Source organism: Halichoeres trimaculatus, unplaced genomic scaffold, assembly GCF_033239565.1.
Source record: "Halichoeres trimaculatus isolate MK-OKI-2021-1 unplaced genomic scaffold, fHalTri1.1 fHalTri1_scaffold_23, whole genome shotgun sequence".
NCBI lineage: Eukaryota > Metazoa > Chordata > Actinopteri > Labriformes > Labridae > Halichoeres > Halichoeres trimaculatus.
Window position 1 is genome coordinate 15,926,789 of NW_027437201.1, and position 20,033 is coordinate 15,946,821.

General features: G+C 42.1%; 1 protein-coding gene across 4 annotated transcripts in view; it reads left to right on the forward strand.

Moving 5' to 3' along the window:
* Positions 1–18,288, forward strand: part of LOC141785091 (glutamate receptor ionotropic, NMDA 2C-like) — a 45,592-nt gene extending 27,304 nt beyond the window's left edge. For all 4 annotated transcript variants that reach the window (XM_074663218.1, XM_074663221.1, XM_074663219.1 and 1 more), the window contains 8 exons: positions 4,718–4,886; positions 6,962–7,115; positions 7,629–7,754; positions 9,811–10,040; positions 12,545–12,705; positions 13,199–13,386; positions 14,062–14,294; positions 15,390–18,288. In XM_074663218.1, coding sequence (XP_074519319.1) covers positions 4,718–4,886; positions 6,962–7,115; positions 7,629–7,754; positions 9,811–10,040; positions 12,545–12,705; positions 13,199–13,386; positions 14,062–14,294; positions 15,390–16,916 — 2,788 coding nt within the window. In that variant the 3' untranslated portion in view covers positions 16,917–18,288. The remainder of the gene's footprint in view (positions 1–4,717; positions 4,887–6,961; positions 7,116–7,628; positions 7,755–9,810; positions 10,041–12,544; positions 12,706–13,198; positions 13,387–14,061; positions 14,295–15,389) is intronic.
* Positions 18,289–20,033: the final 1,745 nt, after the last annotated feature.

The window sequence follows — 20,033 nt, forward strand, 5'->3', positions numbered from 1 at the left end:
TCTGAAAATAAGCAGCAGAACGACGACTTTTTCAGCAAAGCTGTCCAATATCTGCCACAGTCTTTCATTTTTCTGATCAAAGAAGAACGTTCGAGCTCGACAGTTTAGTCTTCATCTAAAAACAGAAGGTACCAAAACAAGCTCAGCTTTGCACATACTCACTATATCCACGGCATCGTATAAACTGACCTTAATGTTGTTTTCCTGCCCTCAGTTTTTACCTCAAAGTTGTGAAAATTATCTATATGCTGAGACAGATACTGTGGATGCAGCAGAGTTAATCGGAGCAGCTTCAAATTTGCTGATTGTTAGCAGAGGACACATATGTTGAAGCAAGAATCACATCACAACAGAGAAAAAGCTTGAAACCATTTACTTCTTCTTCTGCACCTGTTAAACAAGGAAGAGTGTCTGAGCTGTCAGACCAAAGATCACAGGATGTCTGTCAGCGTTTGACAGCTAACCCGCCTTACCCTCCACTCTTTCCCACACTGACTTTGTTATTTATTCGAGGCCTTTAGGCTCACATTTGCTTTGTATGATTTATTTTGTTGCTTTTGGCAAAAGATTCTTTCTCTTCAGACTTCACCTGCAGTTGCTCCTCTTGGTTTGTTTTCCTTAGGAAATCCTCCAGACAGAATTTAGCTCTCTGCCTCCTACTGATCATGTGACTATGTTTTCATGCTGCTGTGTCGGTCACCTGCAGCGAGGAGCTTAGTCAAGAGTAGAAACATGACAAATACCAAGCAGAACTGAACACAGAAAAAGATATACCCTTATTTTGTCATGTTTACCTTCTGCTGCTGAACTTGCAAGTTGCACAACTTCCCTAGTTTTGAGTTATTGGACATCAATAACTGATTAATAAGCTTAAATTGATCACCAGGACAACAGAACACAATGCAAACTATTAACAGGATGTTTATAGTCATTGACTCCAGTGTGTGTGTGTGTATATGTGTGTGTGAGACAGAGAGAATGAGTATGCAGATTGCAGCGCTGACCATGGCTGGCACATTAATTAGGGAGATATGTAGCAGCCGTTGTTGGGTGCGATGGCACATTGATTGCCAGTAAAGAAGATTTATCTGTGCAGCACGGGGACATCTGTCATAGCATGGCACAATGTTATCCCATCTTACCCTCTCTCTGTTTCCCTTTAACAATTCTTTCTCTGGCTGGCATATCCCATTATTTGGACACAGACCAACAAACGTGGAGACGTTAAGAGGGAGAGGAGTTGCTGCTGCTTTATGAATCAGCTGATCTCGTTGTGTGGTTGGAGCAGCGTTCTCGCAGAGCAGATGTTTAGTGTGATCAAAACTTGTCTGGATCATTTAAGATTTGTTCTTTGGGCAGATATGATGGCTTTGTCTGTGAGAAAGTGAGTCTATTTAACACTTTTGGCTGTCCGATGTAGCAAAACAACGTACAGTGACCAGATGCTAAATGTTAGCATTGTTTATACAATCTGCTAGCTGGGATTGGGTGGGATTTGGGAAATGGATGTTGTTAATTTGGAACGCTGAAACAGTTTGGACACTTTTATTGTGCCGAATCCATTTGCAAAATAGTGATGCTTAATTTGCTGCTTGGATTAGTTTTTCATATGACAATACTGTTATTTGGGCCACCCACAAGAAGACATAAAAAATCACTAACAACCAAAGTTTTTCTCTTCCACTTTGTAAAACACAGACATCATTTCAACACTTTCTCTCAGGACAGGGCCCTGAAGATCTAAGGGTGGACTCATGAAACAATTTCTCCGTCAAACTTTTCATCAGGGTTCTGTAACTCAGCTTCTTTTGTTTGTCTGAAAACGAGCATGTTGTTGGGTTAACTTTACATATTTTAAGACTGATTTTCATCAACTGTGAAACATATAGTGTGATAAAGTAATTGCCCTTATTATAATAATTTCATCTTATATTATTGTGTTGTATCATATCCTATTGACCAGTTCAGAGTTTGTAAACACTGACAACGTCTGTATGGGTGTGTAACACCACATTATGTAATTACACCTCAATATGTAATAATGTAAAAAATGTTCACTTCATTATGTAAAAACGCTGCTTTTTGTAATACAATTCTTGAACGCAATATGTAAGAAACTTTTCTGCATAATATATAAAAGTTCTTACATATTGCATTACTTTTTTAATAAAATGTGGGTTCCCTCATGTGATAGGTAAGAACTCATTACATGATGCGGCAAAGTTACACATTGCATTCAATAACTTCAATAACTTCAATACAAAATGCAACAGATTATTACGATTTTACATAATTAAGAGAAAAATTGTTATAGTATTACATATTGGGGTCTTAGTACATAATGTGGCGTTACAGGGCGTATTCAGATTTTGGTAACAGAAGTGCTGTGGTGTCAAGTGACACGAGAGTATTACCCACCAAAATAATGCATTTAAAAAAAAAAAGAAACCTAAGTCACACTGTTACTGGTTAATGACTCACAGGTTCCTGAGAAATCACTAAGTGGGTGGAAAACATCCAGAGATGAGTGTAAACACACAAGTCACTCAATGTTCTTGACTGCATTCTCCATTGATACTTACCAGACTGTGAAATATGACATAAGATACTCTTCTGTCAATAAACTAGAAACCTCCACAAACCATTGACAAGCACACAGTAAGACCTGGGTCATAATAAAAGAGCCAGAAAACCAGGTCCAGATAGAGATCTGCTCCAAATATATCAGAACATTAATGGTAGAGACACATTTAACCCCTTGATGCCTGTCAGGTCTTGATGTAGCTGAAATGATCTTTGTATCTTATTATTACCCATTGATTCATATTCTACACAAACCAGAGATCGTTTTAGATCAACTATGTCACAGTGTATTGGTCAGGGAATTAACTTTTCATGTCTATAATATACAAAATACCACTTAGTTATAACTATTGTGTGTACTATACTCAAATTTACAATCTTCACTTTATTTAACATCTGTAATAATGCAAAAACGTAAAAAAACAACCTTTTTATAATTGTTTATTAATTCAGGCAGTAAGTGGTTTATAACACAGCCACAGCAGTCAGCGGTGTTTCAGTGTGAAGTAAAGTGTGACCTCGTTAACCAGTGTCCCTCTGCTGACCATTACTGACACATTCAGCTGAGAGTCACCAGTTAGCATGGTCACTCTTTACTCCAAAACACTAGTGGCTCTATCTTTATGATGATGTAGGGTATGAACTGGTCTATTGTATCCTATCGTATTGCATTGTTTTGCATCACATCAAGTCGTTACAAGTTACTTCAAATTGTTTGGTAATGTAGGGTATCATAGAGTATCGTATCATATTGTATTGTATATGATGAATCAAGTTGTAGTGTATCATATTGTGTCCTATCGTAACGTCCTTTTTTTATTCCCACACGGGCTGTGATTTTAGAGTTCCACCTCCTCCTCCTCCTCCTCCTCCTTTTCTCTTCTTCCTCCTCTCCCATCTGTTCTGCCTCGCTCTTGCCCTCTTTTCCCTCCAATCTGAAGCTGCAGCCCTGTCAGGCCTCGTCTTGTTGTTCGCCGTGTGTTTCCTGTCTGCCGCTCACCTGAGAATCCTCCTCTTTCTAACTCCTTCTCTCTGGTCTAAATCCCTCATGGTGCTTCCCTCCACGCTGCGCTAGTTTCTGGGCATTTTGTGAAGAACACACATACACAAACAGACACACACACACATCATACACACATCACAACACAACTGCTGTTAATCCTCTAAGGATACTGTACTGTGTGTGCATGCGTTAGTGTGTGTGGCAAAGAGAGACGGCCCAATTTAAGTGTGTTTGAAAGTGTGTATTATCAGTGGAGTGTGTATAATGACGACAGGTGGCCAGCTCCTGCAGCAATTAATTAATGCTGCCTTTATGGGAGCTATTGACTCCAATGAAAGAAGGGCGGCTTTTGAAAAACGCTCCAAATTTTACCCAAAATGAACTGTAGAAAATAATCAACTTGAATGTTAATTACTCACTTGACTTCTTTTCATTCAATCTCCTGCTCATTTATTCGCTCACATGCTCTTATTTTATCATGCCTCTGCTCTAGTGCTGACTCATTGACATGCTGCTGTTATCTCAGTCACACACAAGCAACCACACACTCACACACACACACACACAGAGCGTGATTCAGCCCCTGTAGATCTCAGGCCTCCAGCGGCAGAAATGAAAAAAAGTTTCTTGACTTCGTTTTCAATCTGTTTGCTTTTGCCTTCGTTGTCCTCTGTTGCACCGTCGTTTTTAACATTTCCCATCCTTCCGTCCTCTACCTCCTCTACACCCCATTAGTCAGCGAGGCCACGGAGAGGAAGTGAACGTCCCTCACATGCTTCACACCTTAATGGCCTTTGATTAGAGGCCATCACAGTCGCTCAGCCATCTACTGTCACACAGCCTCTTTGTGTGTGTGTGTGTGTGTGTGTGTGTGTGTGTGTGTTTGCAATCTCCAGGCGTCTCCTCTGTCTCTTTGACAGACGCCTTGTTAACACACATTGATTCTAGCTAATGAACCAGCCATTCCTGCCTTTCACTTCTCTGTCGTAGACGAGGGTCACTGTGAGCGTGATGACTATTTAGCACTCACTGCTTTAGTCTACCATTCCAAAAATAAAACCGTCCCAGTGGCAGGAGGAGGTTTTTGATGTCAATATTTTAAAACACTTCTTCTTCTCTTTCTCCTTTAAGCATCATCGGCCACTCAGAATCCTACACCAAACTCTGCTGTAAGGGCTTCTGCATCGACATCCTGAAGAAGCTTTCCCGCACCATCAAGTTTTCTTACGATCTCTACCTCGTCACCAACGGGAAGCACGGCAAGCTGGTCAGGGGGACGTGGAACGGCATGATTGGGGAGGTGAGACCAAGATGAAAGTTTCTATGTGAGGGATGCAGACTTAAACCATGAGGCCAACAGCATCCTGACAACACTGAGCATCAGCCATGAAATCCCGTCTGATATAAGATCAACAAATGAGACAGGGATACCTGATAAGGTCAGATGGAAATCTGTCCAATGGAAGACTGATCAAAAAAAACAAAACAAAAAAGAAGGGGAAAAAAGATAATTAATTAAGCTTATTTATAGGTAATGAGGCTACCTATGTGCACATATTGACATGTTTCTTAATTAACCTACAGCCATCATCCTGGCTCAGCCACCTCATAGGTTTTGTGGCCACAACAGTATTATGGAAAAATTGATCAAATATTTTCTGTTTGTTTGTGTGATTTTTATATAAAATAACCCCCTTTTTATATTCTTTAAAATAGAATCAGAATCAGAAATACCTTATTAACCCCAGAAGGGAAATTGCTTTTTTGTTACTGCTACTCCTTAAAAAAAGTTAAAGATACAAAGTACAGAATAAAAAATCATAAGATTTGAGAAACTAAAAAATATAAAAATATAACAGATCAAAAAAATTAAAGATAAAGGAAATCACAAGTATAAGGAAGTGAAAAAATGGAAGCGTAAGTGTGTGTGAAATTGAATATAACTATAAAATATAAGTATAATAACTTGCTGAGAATATTTTACTAAATAGGAATTAATAATTATTGCACATATACTTAAATATGTATATTGCACCTATTGCAGTAAGTCCAGTGTGAAACCAATAGAGGAGTTGTACTGTCTGGAATAAAATCTAAAATATGTTTAATAATGGATAAAAAAATGCAGTTTGTTATTGTTTTTGATTACAGAAAGAATTTTGCAACCTCTCTATCAGTTTCTCGAGTAAATTACACATATCCTGATTCATTTGACACATTTTAAATGTTAAGTTACAAATTAGCGCAGCTGCTTTGTTATATTTGAATAAACAAATTAAAACAGTTGATACAACTGCTGCTAAAGCACAAAAACAACAATTAGACTTAAATGACAGCAGAGCTGCCTCCACCTCATCCTTTAGAGTCTAATTTCACGGAAAGATCGGACTCTAAATCTTTCAATCAGCTTGAAATCACCAAAGGCGTCCAGAGGATAAAGTGTGAAAACTAGTTTGTGGATCAGACCAGTGGAAGGATTAAATGCTCCTCTTTCCTTGGTGTTAAACTTTTTCAATAATAACTAAAATGCTCTGTTTTATGATGTCCATTTTTTTCACTCTCTTGTTCTTAAATGTCAAAAATAAAGATTCAGTATCTGACGTCTAAGCAGACACTCACCTCTGGGTTACACATATGAATTCTGTGCTCTTTACAGTTTGGTACAGTTCGATGCACAGTGTCTTTAGTGACACCGTGACAAATAGAGTTTCTTTGGTGGCTTTTTATCTAGGTCAGTGGTGTGGGGCTATGCATATACATATGGATCTAATGACAGCTTTCTCCCTCACACCAAGCCACATCAAACGCAGCTGCAGCTCAAAGTAAAAAGCCTGAACAGGTGTTCCTCAGGAGAGGCCTTCGAGCTTGTGTTTCTGTGCCTGCAGGCACTTTGCCTCATCTGTATCAGTGTGTGTGTGTGTGCTCCATTTATTAAAAAAAAACAACAACCAAAAAACACGTTCCTCTCCGTAAAATTCCTGCTTTTCAGAAAGGCATGCTTGGATACAAGCACTCCTGAGATGCAGCATTCACACTTGCCGGATGCTCTGAAGATGAGAAAGATCTTTTTGCTATCTCTGCAGACAGCTGTTATTAGAGTCATGCTTTACAGTAGAGTGTTTGCTGCATTGTGACATCAGTGTTCAAAAAGAATGGCTCATGAAATTCAGAAGTCGCTCTCTTTAAAGCGGGGAAGCGGCCTGTCTTCTGGGACGCTTAAAAGCAGATTTTGTTGTGCTTGAATAAAACCATTCAGCTCTATTTTCCAGAATTCTGTAGTAACCAAAAATATCTGCACGGATGCAGATCATTTTTTGTCTCACACCTTTTTAAAATCTATGCTTGTACTTTTCTTTTCTGTCTTTTATCTTTCAGGTTGTGTACAGAAGAGCCGACATGGCCATTGGCTCTCTCACTATCAACGAGGAGCGTTCAGAAATCATCGACTTCTCAGTGCCGTTCGTAGAGACAGGCATCAGTGTCATGGTGGCTCGCAGCAATGGGACGGTGTCCCCATCTGCCTTTCTTGGTGAGGAAACAACAAACTGCTTCCTCCACTTCTGTTAAGACTCCATATGTTGTCGTTACACCACCTCTTATCCTTAATTTTGTTGTACAGTATAGTCAGCCATGTTTCTCACCACTTCCTCTCAGGATGGCCTACTTACACAAGTTCCATCTCTGCAGACGCTTCAGGAAACTTCCCATTAAGCTTTCATCCTGACGATAACTGTAGCCTACAACAAAATCCCCTTACTCACCACACACACCTAAATCCCCTTTCCAAAACCCAAACAAGAAAATTCAGCACAAAATCCTCAACACTGAATTTCTGTCTTTGCATTTTCTCATCAGCTGCCTCTTCTTCCTCTTCGTCTTCTTCTTCTTCTCCTTCTTCCTCCAGCTGCTGCTGTCGCTATCCCCCTGCCACATATGGTGCCTCCCATCACAGGCTGAGGTTCAGAAGCAGGAAGCACAAAAGAGACTAACTTTAATCCTTTCTGTTTGTTCCTTCTCTTCTCGTCCTATCCTCGTCTTGCAGAGCCGTACAGCCCGGCTGTGTGGGTCATGATGTTTGTGATGTGCCTGACCGTGGTGGCGGTGACGGTTTTTGTGTTTGAATACTTCAGTCCAGTTGGCTACAACCGAAGTCTGGTCAGCGCGAAATGTGAGTTTTTAATGTCTTTGATACACTTTTACTGAAAGATTTTCTAAATGATGAGTCAAATGGAGAACAGTGACAGGAAATTTTAGGAAGAATGAAGTTGGGCCTGGAATTAGAGTGACTCCACATTATCAGTCTGATTCCTTTTCTGGCAAACAAACAAACTTGAACAAAAAAGCCAAGATGTTTCAAATCAAAGATCCATAAACTGTCTTCAATTAGCATTTCAGAACGCTCCTCATACTTAGCCTCTGTGCTTGCAGCTCAATCCACCACAGTCTCTACATCCTGCTACGTTTCAAGTTCTCCAACAGGATTTGGGGGCTGAGGGCTAATCAATCCCAGAATGCAGCATGCCTCGTCTCTAGGTCCAAAAGGTCATCTTCCTGTTTTAATTAGCAGTCGCCGCCACGCTAATCGAAGTGTGATTGATGATGGCGGCGGCCTCAGTTGCTGCACATGAGCCACAACAGCGGCAGAGAGCGATAGAAACAGTGAGAAGACGTGAAAGTGTTTTTGGAGAAGTTTGCAGAAAGTCAGGCAATAGCTTCTAGACCTTAGTATGGTTGATGAAAAATAAAACACAAAACAGTCAAAATACACCTCAGATAAGAGTTTCTAACCGTGTGAAAGAGTTTGAATTATCGGAAAACAGGAAAGTTATGGTTTAACACTTGACATTCTCATAAACCTACTGTCCTGTAGACTTAAAGGAGTATTCCAATCAAATTTCAATACATCATGGACTTTTTCTTGAAGTAAAGGAGATTATTAGCTTTTAATTTCCATCTTACTTAAAATGTATTGTGTGGAGACTTTAAGTATGTGCATTTACTGATATTTCTGCACTAATCAAATGTTTTGTTAATCAGTTACACCAAACCCCATGATCATCAGTGTTTCTTTTAAATGTGTTTGCCTCTTTCTATCCCTTTGGTATCCCACTGTTTCTTCAGTCGTGAAGCTTGGAGTTAGTTTCAACTCCTTAAAGTCATTCCTAAACACTCTGTGTTGGACAGATCTCCTCAGAAAACAGGATTTTCAGTCACAGAAAGAGCCTGGTGTGATAATTTTTGAAAAACAGGGAATTACTGACCAAAAGAGAGAGGCTTCTCTTGGTTTAGTTTAAGACTTGCACTTGCTGAATGTGCAATGTAGCTTTGCAGTCTGCTTTGTATAATGTGTGTGCTATACACAAACACCTGTAGACCATGAGTCACTTGACTCAGAGTAGAATAGAATAGAAAACACTTTATTTATCCTCAAGGGGAAATTCAGGAGGTGTCACAGCAGCAATCAAGAAAACAAAAGTAAGACTAGAAAAAGTACAAAAAGGTCCATAAGAAAATACATGACGACAGCTTGTCCATCATTGTCCAGTCAGCCAGCCTCCACCTCAACAGGGTCCAGGACTGAGCTTCTTCAGCAGTCTGTTCAGTCTCTGTCTCCTGGATCCTGTCTGCTAACAGCAGGTGAAGCTCTTCCAATGTGGCGTAGGTGTCTGATGTTAGCTCCGTTAGCCATGTCTGTGAATAGCAAGATGCTCCTCTGCCCTCTGGTATTCCCTCTGTTGCTGGGTTAGCATGGCTAGCTCATCCATCTTATTGGAGATAGATCTTACGTTCCTATAACAATGGATGGAAGGACAGGTCCATGTCGTCACTTCTTAGCTCACACCTGAGAACCAGCACGTCATCCTCACCTCCTTGTCCTCACCTTGTGGGAAGACATCAGGCCTTGCACCAGTTAGCATTGACATGCTACAGGCTGCAAACAGCTGAGTTCACATGTAAACAATGCAGCCATGGTTACATGTAGGATCTCCAGACAAACACAGGAGCAAAAATAGTAAAACTATCACTGAAGACAAAACCAGTTTGGTGTCCACAACCAACAAATAAACCATACAAAGTAATGACCCACTCTAAATACAAAGATGACGAAAAGGAGATGAAAAATGACAAGAAGCGCACAAAAAAAGAGAGAGCTGGCACAACCAAAAACAGATCTCTAAACGCTTCACTAACATTTTAAGTTGTTGTTCCCTATATTTCCTCAGCTCCTGGTGGCCCCACATTCACCATCGGGAAGTCAGTGTGGCTGCTGTGGGGTATCGTCTTTAACAACTCGGTCCCCGTTGAAAACCCTAAAGGAACCACCAGTAAGATCATGGTTCTGATCTGGGCCTTCTTCGCTGTCATCTTCTTGGCTTCCTACACTGCCAACCTGGCTGCCTTCATGATCCAGGAGCAATACATCGACACCGTGTCTGGGCTTTCTGACAAGAAGGTAAACGACTAGAAATAAACACGTTGTTCTTGGAAAAATAACATGTTCATAAAGCGGGACGGTTATTGAACTCAGGCATAAAGAGAGCAGGCTGTTTTTGTGGTGCTGTGAGATACGGAGGATACGTCTTTGTGTTCAAAACCAGCTCAGATCGTCTTCTCTTTTCTCTGTCCATCGATTCATAAGCCCCGAAAAGAGAGAAACAAAAGACATGCTGAAAGCTTCAAGCAAAGGGACTTTTCTGTGAACATCTTTGTCCTTTTCCTGCCGGTGGGGAGCCCGGGTGTGTGAATGACTGATCGATTCCTTGGCTGTCGATGCAGATGGTGTCTGAGTCTCCACGACATCCATCAGTATTTCCGTCTGTCCATCAATATTCCCCCTGTGCCGTCCCGTCTCTCGTCACACTCTTGCTGTTAAAACAAGATCACCAAATGTCAAACGATTAAAAAACTGTAGAGGAAAACAGCACCCACGCGTTTCCTCTACACACACATACACACACGATCCCAGCCTCAGAGGAGCCTTAGAAGAAAGCATTTTATTATGAACAGGGATCAGCAGAGCCACCTCAGTGATGTACGCTTGAATTAACTGATTATAATAACTTCATACAGATACATCAAGTCCCACCAACACGAATTAGCCTGGACAGTGCTCTTAACTCTGAGTTATGTGACAGAGGATTACTGTGTTTGGGTTGTAGGCTGGCTGAGGTCACAGCTCACTGATTTAAAGATTGAGGACAGTGTTTTTGTCTTCAGTTTTTGGGCATTACCGTTACGTCAGGACATGTTACTTGTACATGTAGACTTTCATTTCCATCCTTTTTTTCAAACAGCCGATTGATAAAGATTCAAACAGATCGTGTTGTTTCAGACCTGAATCCTTTCGATCTGCAGCTGAGGAGTGATTATTTACACACATACCAACTCCCACTCACACGCTCACTTTCTGATTGGCCTGTCCATTTGTATCCGGCTCCAAAGGTCAATGCCGTATTCAAGATGAATGGATCTTTGCTGGTTACAGTCTAATTGAGCTCTAGCAGATGATTTTCTCTGCCTCAGCGGGCAGTGCTACGTCAGCTCGTGACATGTGAACCTCGATCGACAAAGATTGAGCTAGATAAGAATCATCAGCAGGCAGTGAACATGTCTGTAGATGAATTCAAACTGAGTTAACATGCTCGTTCATAAAGTGTGGAGCTTTATGAAGTGATTCTGGGAACTAAATTGGAACGGCTGTGAAAATGGATTTTATTTAATTGTGAAGCTCTTCGTCATCAGCACTTCTTTATCCTCAGACTTTATTTTCTCAGTTTTTGCAATTGTTGCTGCTTGTCTGTTTCTTCTTCTTCTTCTCATTCTTGTTTCATTTTTCATTTTGCTCCCGGTCTCTTTTTTCAGTGGTATCACGTCCTATTCTCTTTTCTGCTTTTCTTTTTCTTCCTTTTTCTCTTCTCTTTGTTTTTTCTTTCCTATATCCTTTTCCCTCTTTTTCTTTACACTCATTTTTTTATTCCTTTTTTCTTCTTTATTCTATCTCCTGTCAGTATCTGTCCTTTCCTCCATGTACCTTTCCTTTCCTTTCCTTTCCTCCATGTACCTTTCCTTTCCTTTCCTTTCCTCCTAGTACCTTTCCTTTCCTCCTTTTACCCTTCCTTTCCTTCCCTTTCCTTTCCTACTGGTACCCTTCCTTCCTATCATCATACCCTTCCAATCCTCCTTTCCTTTCCTTTCCTTTCCTTTCCTTCCATTTCTTTCCTTTCCTTTCCTTTCCTTTCCTTTCCTTTCCTTTCCTTTCCTTTCCTTTCCTTTCCTTTCCTTTCCTTTCCTTTCCTTTCCTTTCCTTTCCTTTCATTTCTTTCCTTTCCTTTCCTTTCCTTTCCTTACCTTTCCGTTCCTTTCCTTTCCTTTACTCTCATCTTCTGCCTTTTCCTTTTCTCCTCATACCTTTCCTTTTTCTTCTTTCTGTTACTTCCCTTTCCATCCCGCTTTCCTTTCCTTTGCTTTCCTTTCCTTTCCTCCTTGTACCCTTCTCTTCTCTTCTCTTCTCTTCTCTTCTCTTCTCTTCTCTTCTCTTCTCTTCTCTTCTCTTCTCTTCTCTTCTCTTCTTTCTGTTAATTCTCTTTCCATCACATGCTACTTTTTCTTTTTCCCCTTTTTTCCTCCCCTTCCTATTTCCTCCTCACTTTAACCTTTGAACCCATTCCTTTTCTTTCCTTCCCCTTGTAACCTATCATGTTCCCTTCATCCCCTCCTATCACGTATCCTTCTCTTCTTTCCTTTATCTTCCCTTTTCATTTCATGCTGATTTTTTTTTTTTTTTTACATCTCCACCTTGGCTGGTTTCTTGCCTTCTTCACTCTCCTGTTTCTTTCCTTTCAGTCTCTCTGTCCACCCTTGGCCTAACCAAACCTCTACTTCTCTTGTCTTTATTTCTCACATTATGGTTTCTCCCTCCTTCCCCTTTCCCCCCTCTCTTTTTTTTTCACCCAACAGTTCCAGAAACCACATGAGCATTATCCACCCTTCCGCTTCGGGACCGTCCCAAACGGGAGCACGGAGAGAAACATCCGCAGCAACTACCCTGACATGCACACTCACATGATGAAATACAACCAGAAGGGGGTGGAAGAAGCACTGGAGAGCCTGAAAACTGGGTACAGTCTCACTGACATTTCAACTTTCCACTGGATTATGTAATTGGTTATATTTAATGCATCGTCTTATCAGCATAGACATAAAAACAGCAAATGATCATATTTTAGGTGATGTAGCAGAGATTTGATGCTCTTTGTGTTTCAGCTTCTATTTGTGAATTAGGCCAACGTGATGGTTGTATTTTTAGATGAAAACATGACAACAGGAGCTTCATTTGTAAAAGTAAAAAGCTGTCAAACATCCCTTCTTTAAAAAGAATGAGCCTAAAATACCTGGGGTGATTTTGCACATTTTGAGCACTCTTTATTTTCAGATTTTTTTTCTTTGTACTGCAGTTTTTTTTTAAGCTACCTTTTAGAGAGCGGAAAGTTTTTTTCTGGAGCAAAGTGAAACATTTTACACACATCTCACATGCCATATACATACACGTCTCTTTAAATGTGATGAAAACTAAAAGCATGATATCTGATCTATTGATCTTGATTCATGCAGGAAGCTGGACGCCTTCATCTACGATGCTGCTGTATTGAACTACATGGCCGGGAAGGATGAAGGCTGCAAGCTGGTGACCATCGGCAGTGGGAAAGTGTTCGCCACCACAGGATACGGCATCGCTCTGCAGAAGGACTCCCGCTGGAAACGGCTTATAGACCTGGCTCTGCTGCAGTTTCTTGGAGACGGTTGGCACTGACACAAACCCTACACGACACATCACACAAACCAACACACACAGTCTTAAACAATCCTGTTTGTGTTTATGGCACGTGGCATGAAACTGGCAGCAGTCTGGTTCAGTGTGTGTGGTATCAGCAGGGGTAATGGGCTTATGGGGAAGAGTTAATATCCTGCAGAACAGCAGGAAGTGTTAAGGATATGATTATCTCCAGCACACACTCACACACGTACACACACATGCACATCCAGGCTACCTATACACACTAACACACTCACCATGAGAGGCCTCTGGTGTGGAGTTAATATCCTCACTCCTCTGAGAGCTTAAGAGCATGGCCCACACACACACACACATACACACACACTCAGACCCACCCCGAGCTCTCTCTGATGATGTAAGAAGTGGTGTGTTTGTTGGCAACATATGGTAGGTACCTGAGTGATAAAATGCATCAGCTCCCTGGGGGCTACCGGGGGAAGCATAGCTCAAGAGGTGGCCACCTGTTCGGACTCCTGCAGGAGGAACTCATGTAAATTATTCTCATTTCCTGGCCTACTACAAAAAAATAACACTCTAATCACAAGAAAGTAAAAACAAATACTTGATTTTTGCCTCCTCTTTCACGTCATCCTTGTTTCATGTCTCACCCTCTTCATTGTTTCTTCCTCCGTCCCTCCAGGCGACACGCAGCGTTTGGAGACCGTCTGGTTATCGGGCATCTGTCAGAACGAGAAGAATGAGGTGATGAGCAGTAAGCTGGACATCGACAACATGGCTGGAGTCTTCTATATGCTGCTGGTGGCGATGGGCCTCAGCCTGCTGGTCTTCGCCTGCGAGCATCTGCTGTACTGGAAGCTACGACACTACATGCACAAGTCGCACAAGTTGGACTTCATGTTGGCCATCAGCAGGGTGAGAATCACAGACACATCAGTTAATTTGTGGGAAGGTTGAAGATCATTCACTTAATACTGATTGCTTCAAATTGATTCCATCGGTTTTAAGATTAATTGGCCGCCTGTAATTGGATTAGCTCAGAAAGATTTGCTGCTGGTTTTGACTCTTAAGTGGCTGGTTGGTTCATTTTCCGTTTAATGCTGTTTTACATAAAGTTGCTTTCATGTTATAACAAATTAGTGCAATTGGGTCTGTGTATTTGCATGTAATTAAATGGTGTCATTAGAGGGCCTTGTTAAAATATTAGCTAAAACAGCGCTGCATTCTTTTTGAGAAGGATAAAGGAGAGATAAAAGGGCGTAAAGGCAGCACTAATTTAGCTGTTTACTCAGCATTTAACTTTGATTGCTTCATTTTAATTTGCAATCAGACTAAATTAGCACCTAGCTTGTTGATGTTTGTGAAGAAACGTGGTTACTGAAGCAGAAATGTCAGGAGTTAAATGTCTACGGACCGCAGCCTCTGTGCTCCTCTGCTGGGTAATTACACCACTGTGCCTGGATGTGGTTTTATCAGATTAAGGGCTAAATGACTATCTAATCATTAATCCGTACGGGACAGCCCCAAGGGCCAAATTAAATTTGTCTCTCAGGTTTTCTCAGCCGACTGTAAGGAGAGAACAGTCATGGGATTTGTCTCCGTGTTTGTCCAAGCAGTTAGAGACGCTTTCCTCTTCAGGGGACTTCAGGCGCATGTGTGTCCGTTTATTGGGGCAATCCTCTCAGCTTCAAAACAGTTTTTCTTTGAGTCCCGGGAGAATGCATAATGAATTTGTGACTAAGTCTCGCCTCGGTGGTAAAATTAGATATTAATGAAGTTTTAAAACTCGACTGCCCGTGGGGTTTTTATTAGTGTGGAGGTAGATCGTCACTTTGAGATTCACAAATTGGCTAAAGTCTCGTCTGTGAAATTGTCCCTCAAGGACCACTTGAGGTCGATTCCAGGTTAAACAGTCTGTGGGTAACTATTGATTTAATTAAAAATGATTAGGCAGTTTGTGCTCCACTTTCCTGCTCGTGTCTCATTCTTTGCCGTCCTCTTGTCTCTCAGGGTATTTACAGCTGTTTCAACGGAGTGGAGGAAACGGGGCATAAATCTGGTTTGGCCAAACCAGATCTGACCTCCAACTACGCCCAAGCAAACATGCTGAAGATGCTACGCACTGCCAAGGACCTCGTCTCCACCGCCAACGTGGAGACCTCTCTGGACAACGCCACAAAGACCATCGAACACTTGAGTCGTCATGGCGGCAGCTTGCCTGTCCGTGTCCCACCGGTCCCCACTGAGACTGTCCCTGGAGGATTTGCATACATCACAGAGAATCACTGCACCCTGCCCCAGCGCTCCCTCACTCCTCCTCTGACTGCTGTGAACTCTCTGAAGCTGCAGCGAGGGATGAGCAGGCCCACGCCGCTCCGCTACACCCTTCCAACTCACTCTTCTTCCTGTCTGTATGATCGGCAGCTTCCTGTGTCCAGCCTGAGCAGCCCACACCTCGCTGTGAGCGAACCGCTTCCTCATCAGCACCCGCACCACTACCAGACCACCGGGAGACTCTACATAGACACGCACTCACCCTTCATACCTTACACTGACCTCCAGCTTCCTGACATCTACACCTCTCATCCTGTGTCCTCACCCCAGAACCAGAACATCCAACCGGGCTTCTCCAGGAGGAAACGGAGGTCCAAGAGTTTCCAGTACGATGAGGGGGAATCTCACAGGGACCAGGACAAGAGTGACAGAAGCCCGGTCTTTCTGAGTGAGCTCAAAGCCAACCACCTCCAGGAGAACCACATCTCTGCCCCAAGTGTTGAAAGTATCTACCCAGGAGAGGGGGTGTGTCCTCGGGTTGAGAACTATGGCTCCTGGCCTCCAGAGGACCTCGTGCTTAGAGGACGACGAAGGCACCGCCGCCCATCTTTCCTCAAAGCCACGTGGGGCAGCGAGCACATGCGCCAGCTTGACGAATCCCAGTCATCCTTGTCAAGCCAATCCCCATCCACCCTGCCAGACCTGTTCCCCTGCATCGTTACACCAACCACAGCCACGAAGCCCTACAACCCGGCCCACCTCCGAAACAACCTGTGCCTCCCACGGAACCAGGCCTACCTCCACATACGGGAGGACCAGAGGAGGCCTAATGGGCGTAAGGGCCAAAGGCTTCGCTACTCCAACTCCACTCACCTCCCCACGTACGGAGAAGCAGTGCGACAGGGGACTGGTTTAGGACGGGGGATGGTACGCAGAGCCACGAGCCTGCTCAGCAGACAGTACGCCCATTACCTGAACTCATACCCTGGATTACCCTTCTACCACGGCCCCTTGGACCTGCAGCACCACAGCCAGGCCTCCAGCAACCCAATGTGCCAGCTGCTGGCTTGTGGTGGAGGGGGATGTGGGAGCCAGCGGGCTTTGTTGTACCAGGATAGTGTCTATGGGGCCTATGGGGTCTATCAGGGATCCCAGACTGGATCAGAGGCACAGGCAGGTCAGGGGGCTGGGGTACAGCCCTCGGGGAGCCCCTGTGTTCTTCGTCCATGGCGGCGGGTGTCCAGTCTCGAGTCTGAGGTCTGATGGGAACTAAAAGGATTCTGTGGAGTAAACGAGGAAAGACCACAGAGACGGATTCGAGTTTGGATCTCTGTTCGGGGAAACGTGTCGACTTGAATTGATTGTGGAGTTTCTATGTGACTTTGTGCGGTAAACATGAGAAGTTTGATGTCGGACTTCTTTGATGTTCACTCCTCGGTAAAGCTGTGGAAAGCTGGAGTTGGCAGGTTTTACTCACTTGCTACTTTCCTACGACAACGCTTGTCTGTTTGTGTGCTTTGACGTGCACTAAGATCTACAGCAGTCTGCGGTGTTGGCGCACGGTTAAACTATAACCAGAGTTTTCATGCTGTGTTTGTTGTGTATATTTAACTGTGGATGGTCGGGGTTCAGTCTTGGTGTAGTTCAACGTTTACAGCTTGGGAGACACGGTGAAGGAATCTGGGATTGTGTCCTTAAATACAGCCACCAAAAACAAGTAGCAACTGTAGCAAGATTTTTAAAGACCGCTGTGACGTACATGTGAAGATTCCAAAAAGTAATGAATATTAAAACACTTTGTCTCCTGATGCAGAAGAGCAGCAGTTTTCTAGGATGAAATAATCATTTTGAGACATCTGGTAATGAATTTCAGGTATCTTCTTTAAAGATTTATAATGTTTTGGAGCTAAACCCTTCAAGTCTTGGTGATTTAGTGATGAGTCAGAGACTTTGTGTAAAGGAGTCCATATGAACACAATCTGCAAACTGATGAAAGTATTGGAAAAGCACTGTCCAGCACAAGGTGTCTTAACCCATGGATTCTTGTTCCTCCCTGAGCCTCAGTACGAGGCTGCAGTACAGCACAAACATCACACAGGGCCTCACATTAAGTCAACTGCATCTAAATACTATATCGATATAGAGAACATGTGTTATTTTAGGCTGGTTAGTGTCATATTCATGTATTCTGCATATGATAGGAATTTATAGTCACTCTTAAAATTTTCTAATCACACTTCTGGCACATTTTTTCTTTTAGTTAAGCTGTGGCGGATTTACTGAAATATGTGTTATTACTCTATTAACTCAGAAAGATTGGCCTATATTCAGTTGGCCTATATAAAATTTTCATCACTTTCTCTTTTCCACTCTTTTATATTCCCTCCCCATTCCCTCAAACTGTTATATGATCTAAATTAAATGAGGTATTTGAAAGCTATTCTAGTATCTATATTACCTGGCTCCCTCACCCTGTAATTAATCACTTAGTTCAATTAAAGAGCCTTTTTGGATGAACATGTACGCCTGTCTCTTTTTTAACAGCGCCTCTACTTAGCTTGTCACATAGATGGAAATTAAAAGAAAGAAATATGGTGGACTAAAAGGAAGCATTAAATAAACAGTTAATAAACTTATGAACGGCTAGTTGCACTCACCTGTCACTCCACACATACACCAATAGCTAAGAATATGTAAATTGTACAAATTGTTGAGTTGTATTCACATCGGGTGGTGCAGTCAGAAATACACTCTGAGGTGTAAAAAGCATTTTTATGGTTTTAAAGGTAGGGTCTGTAGGAGTTTTTGTTACTTGTTATTAAACACAACATTCAAACTGGTTTCCTCCTCCAGCAAACACCTGTAGCATCACGTTTCTACACGTGAGAGACTTGACAGCCTCGCACCTGACTTAGTGTGTTAGCACAAGCTAATCATGAGTAGTTAACACATTCAAACTTGTGTCGCTCTTCGTCCTGTGTTACTTTCCGAGTGCCCAAAAGCAAGTGAAAGTTGAACCAAGCTTCACCCTCATTTTGGTAAAAGTTTTATCTGTTTTGCGTTTGTTAGGATGCGTTTTTCTTTCTATTGTAGCTCCAATTAGCTTCCACTTCTGATCAATATCAACATAACATACAGGCAAGGGAGGGGGTTGAGGCAGACACAGATACTGACACATGTATAGAGGCCAAAAGCGATATTTTTTGGGGGAAAATCCTGCAGATACTACCTTAAAATATAAAAATTAAAGCACACTTAAAGAGTTAAATGATGTTTGAAAAAATATATTAAAACACAAAATTAACAAGTAACTTAGAGTTCACCTTGATAGGGAATCAAACAGCAAAAAAACATTAATTTAACCAACACCGGTTTAACACAAACAAAAACAAAATTTATGACTCCATTGTCTAGGAGTTATTCACAGAGTCTGCGTATTGAATGATTGTCCTCACATTTTTTCAAAGAGTACAAGAAATGCCAAACAGTCAATGTGAAGAAATAGTCGGTCAGGGGAAATGGGGATGTACTGGTTGGAAGTTTGGGGTTGTGAAGGCGTCTGCTAATCATCTTACCTCGTTGGCAGAGTTTGTGAGTCATCCATGGGTATATTTTAAAAACAAACATTTAACAGCAGTTGCTTCATGTTTGTGCCACCGTGATTGGCTAACGCGTTTCTCAACACGAAACGTGAACTGGAGTACACTTATAGTCTCTGAACACGTTTATACCTTGGTTACACCAATAGTGATTTAGACTGGTGATGTTGGCTGCATTTTCTTTTTGGAAATTAGAAATCAGAAACATCCACGTCTAAGATCTTTATGCTAAGCTAGGATAGCTAGCTGCACCAAACTTGAGTTTTGCAAAAGTGATGGTAGTATTGATCTTTTAGTTTAATCAGACATGACAGTAGATTGTACACACTGTTCATCTTCTCTGTGATGAATGTAAAACCAGGAGATAGGCAGGCTGCACAGGAGGTAATGAAGATAATTTGGTTTCTGATCCAAACATCCCTCTCTGATCTCGTCATATGGAGGTCAGTCATCTGCTGCGGCATCCTGGAGGAATATCCTTCTGGTGTCTGGGTCACATGTCAGCTGGTGTCTGACACAAATACACTGCAGAGGGGAGACTGCGTCAAACGGAAATCATTTTATTCTCCTCAATCAAATGTGTTGTTACACTCTTGAACTTTTCAGAAGGCATCCCAGTCACGACTTGTCTTTAAAATCCCTGAAGTGTTTGCCTGAAACTACTTTAGGTAGGGATAAACTCACTGAAGGTGACCTGTTGCCATCCCAATTACTCTCTGGCTCTGTGCTGTTGTCATGACCAGATAAGACTCCATTCAGGAGGCCAGATGAGTAATGCCGG